Source organism: Crocuta crocuta, unplaced genomic scaffold (genome assembly GCF_008692635.1).
Source record: "Crocuta crocuta isolate KB4526 unplaced genomic scaffold, BGI_CrCroc_1.0 scaffold235, whole genome shotgun sequence".
NCBI classification, from domain to species: domain Eukaryota; kingdom Metazoa; phylum Chordata; class Mammalia; order Carnivora; family Hyaenidae; genus Crocuta; species Crocuta crocuta.
The window spans coordinates 5,980,507-5,993,638 of record NW_027531285.1 but is presented as its reverse complement, the minus strand read 5'-3'; the positions used below and the strand labels follow the sequence as shown (position 1 = coordinate 5,993,638).

The 13,132-nt window shown below is 38.0% G+C and overlaps 1 protein-coding gene across 1 annotated transcript in view; it reads left to right on the top strand.

Moving 5' to 3' along the window:
- Positions 1 to 3,925: 3,925 nt before the first annotated feature.
- The window catches only part of LOC144237640 (uncharacterized), a 214,382-nt gene continuing 205,175 nt past the window's right edge, over positions 3,926 to 13,132 (top strand). Inside the window, exons 1-2 of the mRNA XM_077771331.1 lie at positions 3,926 to 4,216; positions 6,190 to 6,282. Coding sequence (XP_077627457.1) covers positions 3,926 to 4,216; positions 6,190 to 6,282 — 384 coding nt within the window. The remainder of the gene's footprint in view (positions 4,217 to 6,189; positions 6,283 to 13,132) is intronic.

The window sequence follows — 13,132 nt, the reverse complement described above, 5'->3', positions numbered from 1 at the left end:
TTCAGAGTCTGTGACTCCCTCTCTCTCTGACCCTCCCCTGCTCACGCTGTCTCTCTCTCTCTCCCAGAAATAAATAAAACATTTTAAAAAAAATAAAAAAACCCCAAAAAAACCCCCCAAAAAAACCCCAATACATTTAAGTGACCAGATTGTAGATTTAAATGACTAGATGAAAATAGCTGCATAAAGGTCAAAAACTTAGAAATTATACAATGGAATTCAGGAAAAGAACTCTTACAACAAGTAAATACTTGTAACAGATCCCTGGGGTAACTCTAGATCTCAGGTTCATTTGCTTACTCATTCACAAAACAAATAAATAAGTTTTGAACATTTATTATGAATAAAGAACTATGTTTAGCATTATAGAGAATATAAAGATAAACATGGTGTTTCCTCAAGCTGTCCAGAAATCTTTTAAGAAAAATAAATACTCATTGTGGTTTTGGTTTGCATTTCCCTGATGATTAGTGATGGTGAACACCTTTTCATATATACCTATTAGCCATCTGTAGGTCTTCTTTGGATATGTCAATTATCTTGATCTTGGTAATCATCCCACAATGTATATGTTTATCGAATAATCATGTTGTGCACTTTAAATATATATAATTACATTTGTCAATTATTCCTCAATAAAGTTAAAAAAAAGGAAAGCATATAAAAAAAAAGAAAGAAAATACATACTTGAAACATAAGGTAGAATGTGTTAAATGCCACCAAAAACAAATAACTAAGTAATCAAGTAAGGAAATAGAGAACTCTAGGAAACAGGAAAAAGAGTAAACTTAGAGCTAGAGGAGTTGTCAATCTTTAGAGAGGGATTTCAACTATACTTTAAGGATGGATAGAATATCAGCCACTGGTAAAAGGGCAGTCAAGACAACTATGGTCTCCAAGAGGGGAGGGAATATGCCTTTCTTTTTCATCTGTGTGTTCCTAGGACCAGAAACAGGGCCTGGCACCCAGTAGATATTTAATAGATATGTATCAAATATATTCAAGGAGGTTATAGTAAAGATTTGGAAAATGGCAAATAGTTTAATATGAATCAGGATATGTAACAGAGCATGTAAAAGGAATGAAGGTGAATAGGGCAGGCTAGAGCCTCATCTCAGAGCCCTAAAGCCAGGTGAGGGCGTTTACACTTTATTTGGCAGTCACCAAATTATGATTGCAGGTTTTAGAGCAGGGTAATGACATGAGCAGAACGAACTTTTAGGATGATTAAGTTGGGAGAAGAATGTAGCATCAGCACAAAGGGGCAGAATATTATAATTTTCTGTAATATTAGAAAATCATAATACTAACGAAGATGTGAAGCAATGAGAGTCTGAGACTATAAAGGTCACAGTGAAAATGAAAAGAAAAACACTAGCCGAATAGAATACCCAGGTTGTGGTGACTGACTGACTTAAGGTGGATATATTAAAAAAAAAAAAAAGGCAAAGGAATTGGAGATGTCACCGGTTTTTACCCTGGATAGATGTGTGGTGGTAGCAGCAAATAACAGAATAGAAACATCTCCAGGAGAAGCTTATTAAGTAAGAAATGATGATTAGGTGGTGCTTAAACCACCCAAGCTCTGGATGAATGGCTGTTGAAATAAGAAAACAACAGACATTCCAGACCAGACTATAAGGCTTCCTTTTAAAAACAAAAAGCAAAATAAAGCAAAAAATTCGTAATATACTTACATATTTTAAAATTCAAGAGTCACAAGTGATCATAAAGTAAAAAGCTTTTTTACTTCTCCCTGTTCTTTAGCCACTTAATACTTCAACTCTAAGACAACCAATTATATCAGTTTATGAAGTTTATTTTAACTTATCTTGGCTAAAGTGAAACAGTTCTGTGTTTGCCTCAAGAGATGTAGATCAACAAGAACGAGGTATTATTGTTTAGTACTCTCAGGGAGACAGAGGATGGACTTGAAGATTTATGGATACATTGAAAAAAAAGACTATAGACAGAGCATGCTGGGGAAGTCTCAGTGATACTTAATACACTTGTTCTTTCTCGCATTAAGAGTATCAGGCATTCTTCCTTCTACTGTGATCCTACTACGTGTCAGCCACTATTTATGGGCTATCATCTGAAGACCAACCCTCTAAACCTGGTTTTATTATCACCACCTTACAGATGAGGCCACTGAGGCTCAGATACGTAATTTTCTAGTAGGTAGAGTTGGAGTCAGATTTGAATCACAATTGTGAGACTCCAACGCCTGTGTTTTCTATTCCAGTGTTTGATCATAGAAAGGAAAGAATCAAGGAAAGTTCCTGAAGCCAGATTTCAGGAAGATTGAGTGAGTGGCAAAACAGAAAAAAAGTCAAAAATAGGTTTTTACTTAAAAAAAAAAAGTAAAATACAGCTTTTATAGGCACATCACCAATATTACCCAGATCAAAATTTGAATCACAAAACAGATCATCCACACAGGATGTTTGAACAACCAATCAGACTCATCTACACATGTGGAGTTAGGAGACTATTGGTAAAGGCCCACTCATGGAGCAGAAGTCAGGGTAGGGAGAATGACTCACCAATCATTAAAATGAGAACACAGAACTGCAAATAAACTTTTTTCTTCCAGGTGGTCTCAAAGAACAATGCAAACATTTTCCGCACCAGAGCCCAAGAAGTACATGTATTTATTATTCTCACTTTATAAGTGAGGAAATGGACACCCTGTGAGTCAACTGCATAGCCCAGCCCTATGCTCAGATTATAGAAATACTGCTAATGTTAACATCATAGGCAACAAGTGTGAGAAAGAACGTGATGCAGTAATGCCAGAGGGTTTAACTGGTCCTTGTGGCTTCTTGACAACAGAATTTCCTAGTGAAGAATTTTAGGGTATGAAAATTGTTAAAAAGAATAGAAAAGGAACTCCTTCTTCATTCCTTTGCTCTCAAATAGCACAAACTAAAATCTTGCGTAAACTAAAATCCTGAGGAGCAGCATCTGAGATGGGAAGATCAATTTACTTTAGAATACCTAAAGGGTTCACCAGGGCTAGATGTCCATACATTTACATAGCTGATTCTAAAATCAATTCACCCTTTCTAACCAACCACTACTCTTCATACTACATACATATACCCACATGTGCCCAGCACTTGCTCCACAGATCGCAAGGCCCGGGTGAACCAGACACCACATCTCATTTATCACTAGACTTGGATTATGATATGCACAAAGCGGGAACAGTCTCAAACCTACCGTGAGATCTGGCTCATCCAAACCTGACAGCAACACAGCAAAGAGAAGCCACAGGCAGATGAAAGTACAGTAACTTCGGCAGGGCTGAAGCTGAGGAATTTATTTGATATTAGATACTAACAGCCTCTCACCAATCAGGCATCTAGTATGATGAATTCTGACATTAGATACAGGGGAGGAGAGGCGAATGTCGCAATCATGGATGTTAACTCACTGAGGACTGAATGCGGGGCCTAGTTAAATCCCTACTGGAAGGAAAACACTCAAGACCAATCACTAGACCTACTGATCAGTATGTTCGCTCACAGGTCAATGGTATAGGGTTAGAAATGTTTCTTCTGGAAACGGAAACGAATGCTAGCCTTCCTCTGAAACCTAGACAGTGCATGTAAATGGTTCCAGGATGTAAGAGACACTCAAAATTTCTGACCATGTAGTAGTCTTCTGATTCAGTTCATTATTAGCCAAATAATACACATCCCCAGGGGAGAGGCTTCCCTGCCGGAGTGAGAAGAGAAACTAAGCCAAGTGGAGTTTGGTATCTAAACTTTCCTGACCACACGTAGTAAACCGCAAACAAAACAAGAACAAGAGCAAACCCACGCCAAACATACTTCGACTTCGGCGTGTGGAGGGACGAAGGCCAGCAGTAAGAGGGAAGGAGATGGAGGGGCAGTGGAGGGGAGACGCGAGCAGAGGAATGCGACGGCTGCAGCTCTTCCACACAGGCCCGTTCTCCCCACCACGCGGGCCCCAAGCCTCGAGGGACTGGCCAGAGGCGACGATGGGGTGGGGCCGACCCCAAGTGTCACCGCCGTCTGGGCTCCCGAGCCCGCCGGCCGGGGGCCGGGGTTCGGGGCTGCGCGCGGGCGCCCTACCTGTCGAGCAGCGGGGTGTGGATGTGCAGGTGCTTCACGGCCACCCGAACGCGCCAGTCTGCGTGGCGGGCGGACGACACGGTGCCCGACGCGCCGCGGCTCAGGTAGCGCAGGTCGGCGAGCTTGTGGTAGGNCGCGGGGGCGCCGGGACCCGCCCCCCGGTGCCAGAGACTAGGTCACGAGGCAGCGCATTGCCCGCACGACCCACGCCAGCCGCTGCTTCGCTGGAGCGGGAGCGGACTTTCCTGGGGACCGGNTTGGGGCGGGCAAGGGAGCCGGGGACGCCGTTTGTCTTCTTTCCCCCGCAACTCCCAGGTTTGGAAAAGTTTTCTCTGAGGGGAAGAAAGCTCCTTTCGGCAGCCTGCTGTCCGATGGGTCAATGGCAGGACTCCCTCAGGGAGGGAGTGCGTCTGAGCCTCGCGTCTTGGGGGAGTCGCCGGATTCTGGACTCCGCGCCTGCCCGGGAAGCGCGTTGGGTGGGGAGGGGGCGTGGTGGTGACTTCCTGGCGCCCCGCAGAGAGCCCCGCGAGCCGGGTTGGGTGTAAATGTGTAAAAGCACCTGGCTACCTCCCTCGCTTCCAGGTGTGTGAGGAGGGACACGTTGGTGAGAAAGCTGGTCAGGGTTGAACTCAGCCAACGAGTTCGCGGGTGTAGCTCCCGTTCCCTGCTCCTCTACTAGGGATCTACTTTTCTCCTCTCTTTCGCCGTCCATAACTATATGGAGGGTGAAAAATAACTTTTAGAATCCCTCTGATTCCAGGTAAGACTGCAAACATTTCCTTCTCACAGATCTGGGAAGAATGCAATTAATGTTTAATGTCAACCAAACACAAACATCCCTTCCGTTTTTTGCCTTAGAACAAAACACCTTTCTATTGGGATGGCTATCTTGTAGAGTGTTGAGTGCAAATACTGTATACAATACCAAGTCCATACTAGGTATTTTATTTATTTTTATTATTTCTTTATTTTTCTGGAGAGAGAGCAAGTGGGAGAAAGGGGGGAGAGGGGAGAGAGCAAGAATCCTAAGCAGGCTCCTACCTCAGCTCAAAGCCCACTCTGGACTTGATCCATGACCCAGGGATCATGACCTGAGCAGAATCAAAAGTCCCCATGCTGAAAGGACTGAGGCACCCAGGGCCCCCATACTAGGCATTTTAATGAATTCTAAGGCCACAGTAGTAAGGAATGCCTGACTTGAATAGGGATTTCTGCCTGTAGAGAACCAGTGCTTCCTGTATTTTTGTGTTGCTTGAAATGAGAGAAGCACTGTTATATTCTACAATACTGGGAAGTTGTAACGAGACAGTGTTTTTGGTGTTTTTCTGTTTTTGATTTTTGAGAGAGGGCAGCCTGGAAAGGGGCAGAGGGAGAGAGAGAATGTTAAGGAGGTTCCCTGAACCCTGCGTTCTATCTCACCACCTTGGAATCATGACCTGAGCCAAAATCAGGAGTTGGATGTTTAACCGACTGAGGCATGCAGGTGCCCTGAAACACCGTGTTTTAAAATTTTGATTATTTAAATAAAATGCTTAGCTGTAAAGATATGGTTTGATGCTTTGTTGCTTAATAAGCTTTTTGCTATAAAAAGTGCTGAGAAAAATTTCCCATTCATTCATTCATTCATTCATTTTTTCCAGTCAGTTAAGAGTTCCAGATAAAGTGAACAAAAAATAGGAAGGCAGGACATGATCAAAATAATAATTCAAGAAATTTTGGCAGGATCAAAGAAGGACAGGGGTCTCCAAACTGAAATGGCTACCAAGTACCTACAGTGAATGAAAAAAAGTCCTTCATGTAAGCACATCATTAACAAGGTCAAAACCCTTTAGAAGATTCTAAAGGTTTTCAGAAAGAAGAAACAAGAATAAACTGATCAGGATTAGAATGACATTAGATTTTTCAACAGTAACACTTATGCTAAGACACAGGGAAGTAAAATTTCTCGAACGTCTGAAAGACAGTAACTTCCAACTATAATTCTATAGTCAGCCAGACCATCAAGTTTAAAGGCAGGATAAAAAATATTTTCACATATACAAGGATACAAATGACCTTTCTTTCTTCTATTTTTCTTTTAATAAAGGAAGCTACTGAAAGATGTGGTCCAACAAAACATGGGACTAAAATCAAAGAGAAAGACATGGGATCCAGAAAACAGGACCAAGAGAATGTGAAGGTAAGCCCCAGGATGTGGCAGAATTAGAGAGCAACCGTTTTTCCTTGGAGCAGGGAGATGGCAGACTCCAAGAGAAAGACTAGTTAAAATAATTGAATTTATAGATTATTTAATTTTGAGTTTTTGGGAAATTATATTGATAGATGTTTGATAAATGAAATATGTGATAAAAATGGAAAAAGAACTTACAAAAATCTAAGTGAAAAAGACAATTATTAATTTGTTGAGAAATAAACATTATACACAAACAGAAGCATTTCTACAAACTGTTCAGTGATGTTGAAAAAAGGAAGACTTCAGAGCTTTTGCAATACTAGTATATTACAAATGTCCAAGAAGAAGAGAATATTAAGCATAGAACTCTATAAAATTTATATTTTAATTATATTCCTTAAAAAGTAGGTACTATATTCACACGGTTCAACATTTAAAAAGTATATTCCCATTGAAGACTGGACAAAGACCTAGACACCTCACAAAAGAGAATATCTTAATAGCAAACAGCAAATGAAGGAGTTGGAGTTCTTCAACACTGTTAGTTATTAGGGAACTGTAAGTTAAAACTGCAATGTGATCCCGCTATACAAATGCTAGCTAAAATTAAAAAGAACATACCAAGTGTGGGTGAAGATTTAGAGCACTCATATCCTGCTAGTGGGAGTGTCAGTGGTACAACCAATTTTGTAAACTGTAGAGCAGTTTCTATTAAAATTGCAGCTACGCAGATTCTGTGACTCAGCGGTTCCTCTTCTAGTTACGTGGACATGCACATGCAAAAGCTAGAGTGTTCATGGCAGCGCTGTCTATAATAGCTCAAACTGGAAATTATCTAAATACCCATGAACAGTCGAATGGGTAAATAAATTGTGTCATATTTATGCAATGGAACACCAATCAGCAATGAGATTGAACAATGTACAACAAATTAGTCACACAAATATAATGTTGGATGAAAAAAACCAGAAATGAATATATATGTATTGTATGGATTCATTTCTGTTAAGTACAAAGATAAAACTAATCTATGCTTTTTGAAAAAGAGGATACTGATTACCACTACTAGTCTTGTAGGGAGAAGGGTAGTGACTAGAAGGGGCATGATGAGGCATCTGGGGAGATGGTAGTGTTCTGTTTTTTGATCTAGGACCTAGACTCTAGGTGCCAGTTACGTGGGTGTCTTCACTTTATGAACATTCTTTGGGGTTACACTTAACATGCACTTTTTTGTATATTGTTATCCTTCAACAAAAAGTTAATAGGTTTAAACATAAAATAACTTTATATGTGGATATATATATGTCTCTCACTTTATGTAATTAGTTTCACACTATGTTCACCTTGCTTGTTTTTTACTTAACAATCTCTCTTGGATATCTTTCCATGCAATTACATAAAAAGTTTCCTAATCCTTTCTTTCTAATGGCTAATGCCTATACCATAATGTATCCCCCACTGGTGGGTACTTAGATTGTTGCCACGTATTTGCTATTACAAATAATGCTGCAATAAATAATCTTCACAGATATCATTTATACATGTACAGCTATATCTACATATATAATTCCTAGAAGGTGAATTGTTGGACCAAAGAGTTATGCCCATTTGTAATTTTGGTTTCTGTTGAATTTCTCTTCACTGAGGTGGTACCAAGTTTTTTTTTTTTTCTTGCAAACAATGAGTGCTATTCTTCCACACAGTTGCTTTCATTTTCTTTTGAGATAGATGCTACTGTGTTGGCCTACTGATTGCTGGAGTTCAGTGCTTAATCTTAAATGCTAAGATTCTTTTTCTTGCAAAACTTATAAATATTTGGATTCAATTTATTTGTCATGACCACACATCGTTAGCTTTCATGATAGTGTTCACTATTATGCAATTTCAAAATGTATTCTTAGTCATATATATTGTTTAATTAATTTCCATAATTGGCTAAAGACAGAAAACTTAAAGAATACTGATGCTGAATCATATCAACCAAATGAAAAAAAATTATGCAAACTAGGTGAGAAGACAAGTATCACATCTGTATGTTGAATTCATCTGTTCAAAATTCTGTAAAATTACATTAAGGATTGTTTTTCCATTAACTGAGAATTGAGGTTATTTATACTGCAAGTTCTATTTTAGGAAATAGCCATTTGAAATCTCTAATATCTCTTTAATTAGAAAAAAGATGGAAAATTAAAAAGTAAACCACCTAAACTTAAGAATTTCAAACATCTCATATTCTGAACTTTTTCAGTCTGAAAGCACCTAGTAAGATTTGATAACACAAGTGCTGGGGAAGTCTCTGTAATTACATAACCGTGAACAGTTTGTATGGGAAACTAACATTTAGGGCACATTTAGTATCTCTTACCCCCAAAAATCTCAAAAAATACCTGATAAACCCTGTAATGACATGGAGTCTGTAATTATGAAAAGTCAGGGAAATAGACATTTTTGCAGTTAATGAGCATAATAATGTTTCTCATTTAGCATTCTAATGATCAATCAATTCAACATGTCATTTTAAAATTGTTGACAAATGATGCTTTTTCTGGTAATTAAGCTATATTAAAATTTTCACCTCAACTGGAAGAAAACAAACATTTCTCATCCTAGATTTATTAATAAAGAATATTAAAGTCAACCTGTTAATATAGTATTGATAATAGCAGTTTCCTCAAACGTTTTTCAATCTAAAGTTGCATCTTTATTATTTAGCATTCAGAGAAAAGTGAAATTATTTTTAGAAATTCCTAAAAAGTTAAGCTATATATCTTTCTGTGAAAGTGCTGAAAAGGTAAAAAAAAAAAAAAAAAGGTTGAAGACACTGAACTAGTACAATCTCCCATCTAAAGAACACCTCCCAGAGTTGCCCAGCTTCTTTTGAGCATTTCCTGGCGGTAGGGAACAAACTACATTTTGAACAAGATGTTTCCATTAGTTAGAAGTTTCTATTATTAAAATTCTCTAACACTGAGTTTTACAAAATTGTGGTCTTCGTATTAGCTGCTTATGCTGTCTTGAAAAAGCCCAATTCTTCTACCTAGACAATTGAGCTTTGTCATTCATTCAACAAACACAAAGGGGATACCACTTTAAAAAAATTTTGTTGTTTGTTTTAATTTTTGAGAAAGAGAACAGAGTGTGAGGGACACAGAGCGAGGGAGACTCAGAATCCAAAGCAGGCTCCGGGCTCCGACCTGTCAGCACAGAGACTGATGCAGGCTCCTACTTGTGAACCATGAGACCATGACCTGGGCTGAAGTGGGTAGCCTAACTGAGCCACCCAGGTGCCCCAGGGGATACCACTCTTTAAGGTGATATGAGGGATTTATAAAATGAATACATGGAAATCAGTTATGTCATCTTTAGTTTTGGGCATCTGAATGTATCTCATTTACTTTAGTTTGGTTTTGAGACTGATGGTGATTTTCCTAAGAATCTACTTCACTTCCATCACCATCCTCTGAAATCCAAATAGGTTAGAAAATTCCATATGAAGTTTGATAGGTGAGAGGCACATGTGGCTATGCGTGTCTCTGATCTGAATCTATTATATAATGAATGGCAATATTTATTTTTTTAAAAACAGTCTTATTAAACTATTAATTTAGGTTGGACCTGTGGTCCACTAAAACTGGAAGTTTTTGTTTGTTAACTTGTTTCTTTGCTTGCTTTTAATATAAACTGCCTGTAGGTCACGTTTTCTCTCCTGCATTTGTCCAATTGATTCTTTTAGACAGAGTTAAGGGTTGAATTGTGTTCCCCCAGAAGATGTTGAAGTCTTAACCCCCAGTATCTGTGAATGTAACCATATTTGGAAACAGCATCTTTGCAGCTGATCAAGTTAAGATGAGGTCATTAGGATGGGCTCTAATCCAATATGACCCCTGATAAAAAGGGGAAATTTTGACATAGACAGGCATATATAAAGTGAAAATATTGTGAAGATACATAGAGAAAGCTATCTATAAGCCAAGGAACACCAAAAGCTCCCAGAGACTAGGAGACAGTCATGGAACAAATTCTTTCTCATAGTCCTCAGAAGGAACCAACTCTGTTAATACATTGACTTCTAGTCTCCAGAATTGTGAGACCATACATTTTTGTGGTTTGGTCCCCCAAGTTTATGGTTCTTTGTTATGGCAGCCACAGGAAACTAATATACTCGGGTACAATTTTTAAAAACTTTATTTGGGATAATAATAGATCCATAGGGAATTGCAAACATAGTACAGAGAGGTCCCAGTATCCCCCAATGGTTACATCTTACATAATTACAATATAATATCAAAACCAGCAATTTAGCATTCATGCAATGTGTGCATGTTATTTTGTGTCATTTTTTCGCATGCATGGATTCCTGTGCCACCACTGCAGTCAAAATGCAGAACTATTCCATTACCACAAAGATCTCCCTCCCCTCTTCCTTACCCGCTTCCATCCTTTAAAGCCTGGAAACCACTAATCTTCTCTCCATATCTATAATTTTGTCACTTCACAAATGTTATGTTATTGATATATATGTGATATTTTGAGACTGACTTTATTCACTCAGCATAATGCCCTTGAGATCCATCCAAGTTTTTCTTGTATCAGTAGTTATTTTTTATTGCTGAACAGTATTCCATGGTACAGTATGTACACCAAAGTTCTTTAACCATTCACCTACTGAAGGACATTTTCATTGTTTCCAGGTTTTAGCTATTACAAATAAAGCATCTATGAATAATTACATACTGGCTCTTATGTGGACATAGATTTTTATTTCTCAGTTTTTTTTTTTAAAGAAACTGCCACACTACTTTTCAAGTGACGATGCCACTTAACATTCACACCAGCAGTATAGGAGAGACTCCATTTTGCTGCATCCTTACCAGCATTTCATATTTTCTCTGTTTCTTTTATTTTAGCTGACTAATAAGTACACAGTAATATCTCATTTGTATCATATTGTTTTGTTATATCTTTGTAGGTCCACCCTTCTACCCTTACATGATTCTCTTAAATGTGTACTTTGCTATATTGGCTATCTTTTCCAGAAAATGTGATGTTTGGAATTATACATATCTGACTTCAGTTCTCTGCTTCTTTAGTTGTGAACTGTGTAACTTGGGGTAGCCTGTTTAATTCTTTAAGCCTTATTCTCTCCCTTTGTGAAATTATTGCTCTAACAAATTTTATAAATATGAAGTAAAATAATATATATAAAATAGTGTATGGCACGTTCTCAGTAGATGCTATGTTCATTCCCTTCTGTGTTTCTAATTAAACAAAAATGTAGACCAGAACAGAATAAGTCCAGAATCTAGAGGTAACTACTAGAAACCTCTCTTCGTTAATTAACCAAATAAATTACTATATAGAAAATATCTATTTTAAGTGTATTTCATAGAGAGGGAGGGGGGGAGGAAGAGAATAAGTGGAGAAGGGGCAGAGAAAGCTGTAGAGAGAGAAAATCCAAACAGGCTCTGCACTACCAGCACAGAGTCCAATGCAGGGCTTGAACCCACAAACCACTAGAGCATGCTATATAGAAAATATCTTTCACTTAGATTGTAAAACTTTAGGAAATTTTTTCTTTACATTTTAGATTATAGCCTGGGAAAATTGCTTGTTTTATTTGCTCATTGAAACAGATCATATTGTTAAGACTTCATTTTATTTTATTATTATGTTTTTTTTATTATTATGTTTTTAAAAGTAAAAATATAAAGCATAATTTGGCAGAAAACATTCAATTAGTATATATATTCTGACTCAGATCTTTCCACATCGGCATGATCTTAGTTATGTGACTAAAGAAACAGAAGCCCTTTGAAAGACTGAAGGATTTATTGTGGTCATTCAGAGTAAGATGATCAGCAACTAAAATCTTCGGAAGTATTCCATGCAGGGAAAATTGGTTACTAAAAAGTGCCGATTGCTAGTGAGTGGAGTTAGGGACTTTGGTGCTATTTCCATAGTATTTGGACAAGGGACTCCAGAGTAGCTGTGTAATGCTTCAGCCATCTTGTTCCAGGAGGTGCACTGATAGAGCCAAACACACAAAGAACAGTGGCAAAGAAGGAAAAGTGGTACTGTATTTTCAAGGCTCTGATTAGCTGACTGGAGCACTATGCAAAAGGCCCAATTCATCTTTCCCCTCACTGTCCTCCTCCACCTAATCTCAACTGGAATGTTCTGGATTTAAGATAGAACTGGTCTATCACTTTTTCATAATAAAATAAAAATTAAATCCAAATAAATTTATACTTTAGTCCTCAAATTATACATATGGTTTATTATGTAGAAGAATATAGAGAAAATAATTTGCCTAAAATCACCTACTTTGATCCTCTGCTTAAACAAGAAAGGCAGCTGGACAGTACTGGGTGACTACTGTTCCTTTACCAACTATTTGTTGGCAAGAAACATTTTCTCCCTTTTTTCTTTTCATGTAGATATTATTTTTAATTAAAAATAAATATGCATGCCAAGTTGGCATGGTAAAATATTGAAAATTATAAAGAGGTGTGTAAAAGAAAAAGTAAACCTTCCTGATTCTCCAGATCGCCAGTCCGTTTCCCCTAAGGCAACAAATAAATTTTATAAATATTTTATGTGCCATAACTTTGGGTCCTGGAAGTACAAGGATAGCAAAGTACACGTGGTCCTTGCCCTCTAAATGCTTTTAGTGATCTAAGAGGTACAGAAATCTGAACGTAGAGTGTAATAAATGTTCTGATAGGGAAGTCTGGGGTACTCTCATGTAGTAGAGGTGAGAAGCATGCATGGTAACTCAATGAGAGAGAGGTTAGATGAAATACGCAGAGTCACAGGGTTTGCAAATTACTGTGACAGGATTTCCTCAACAAATCTG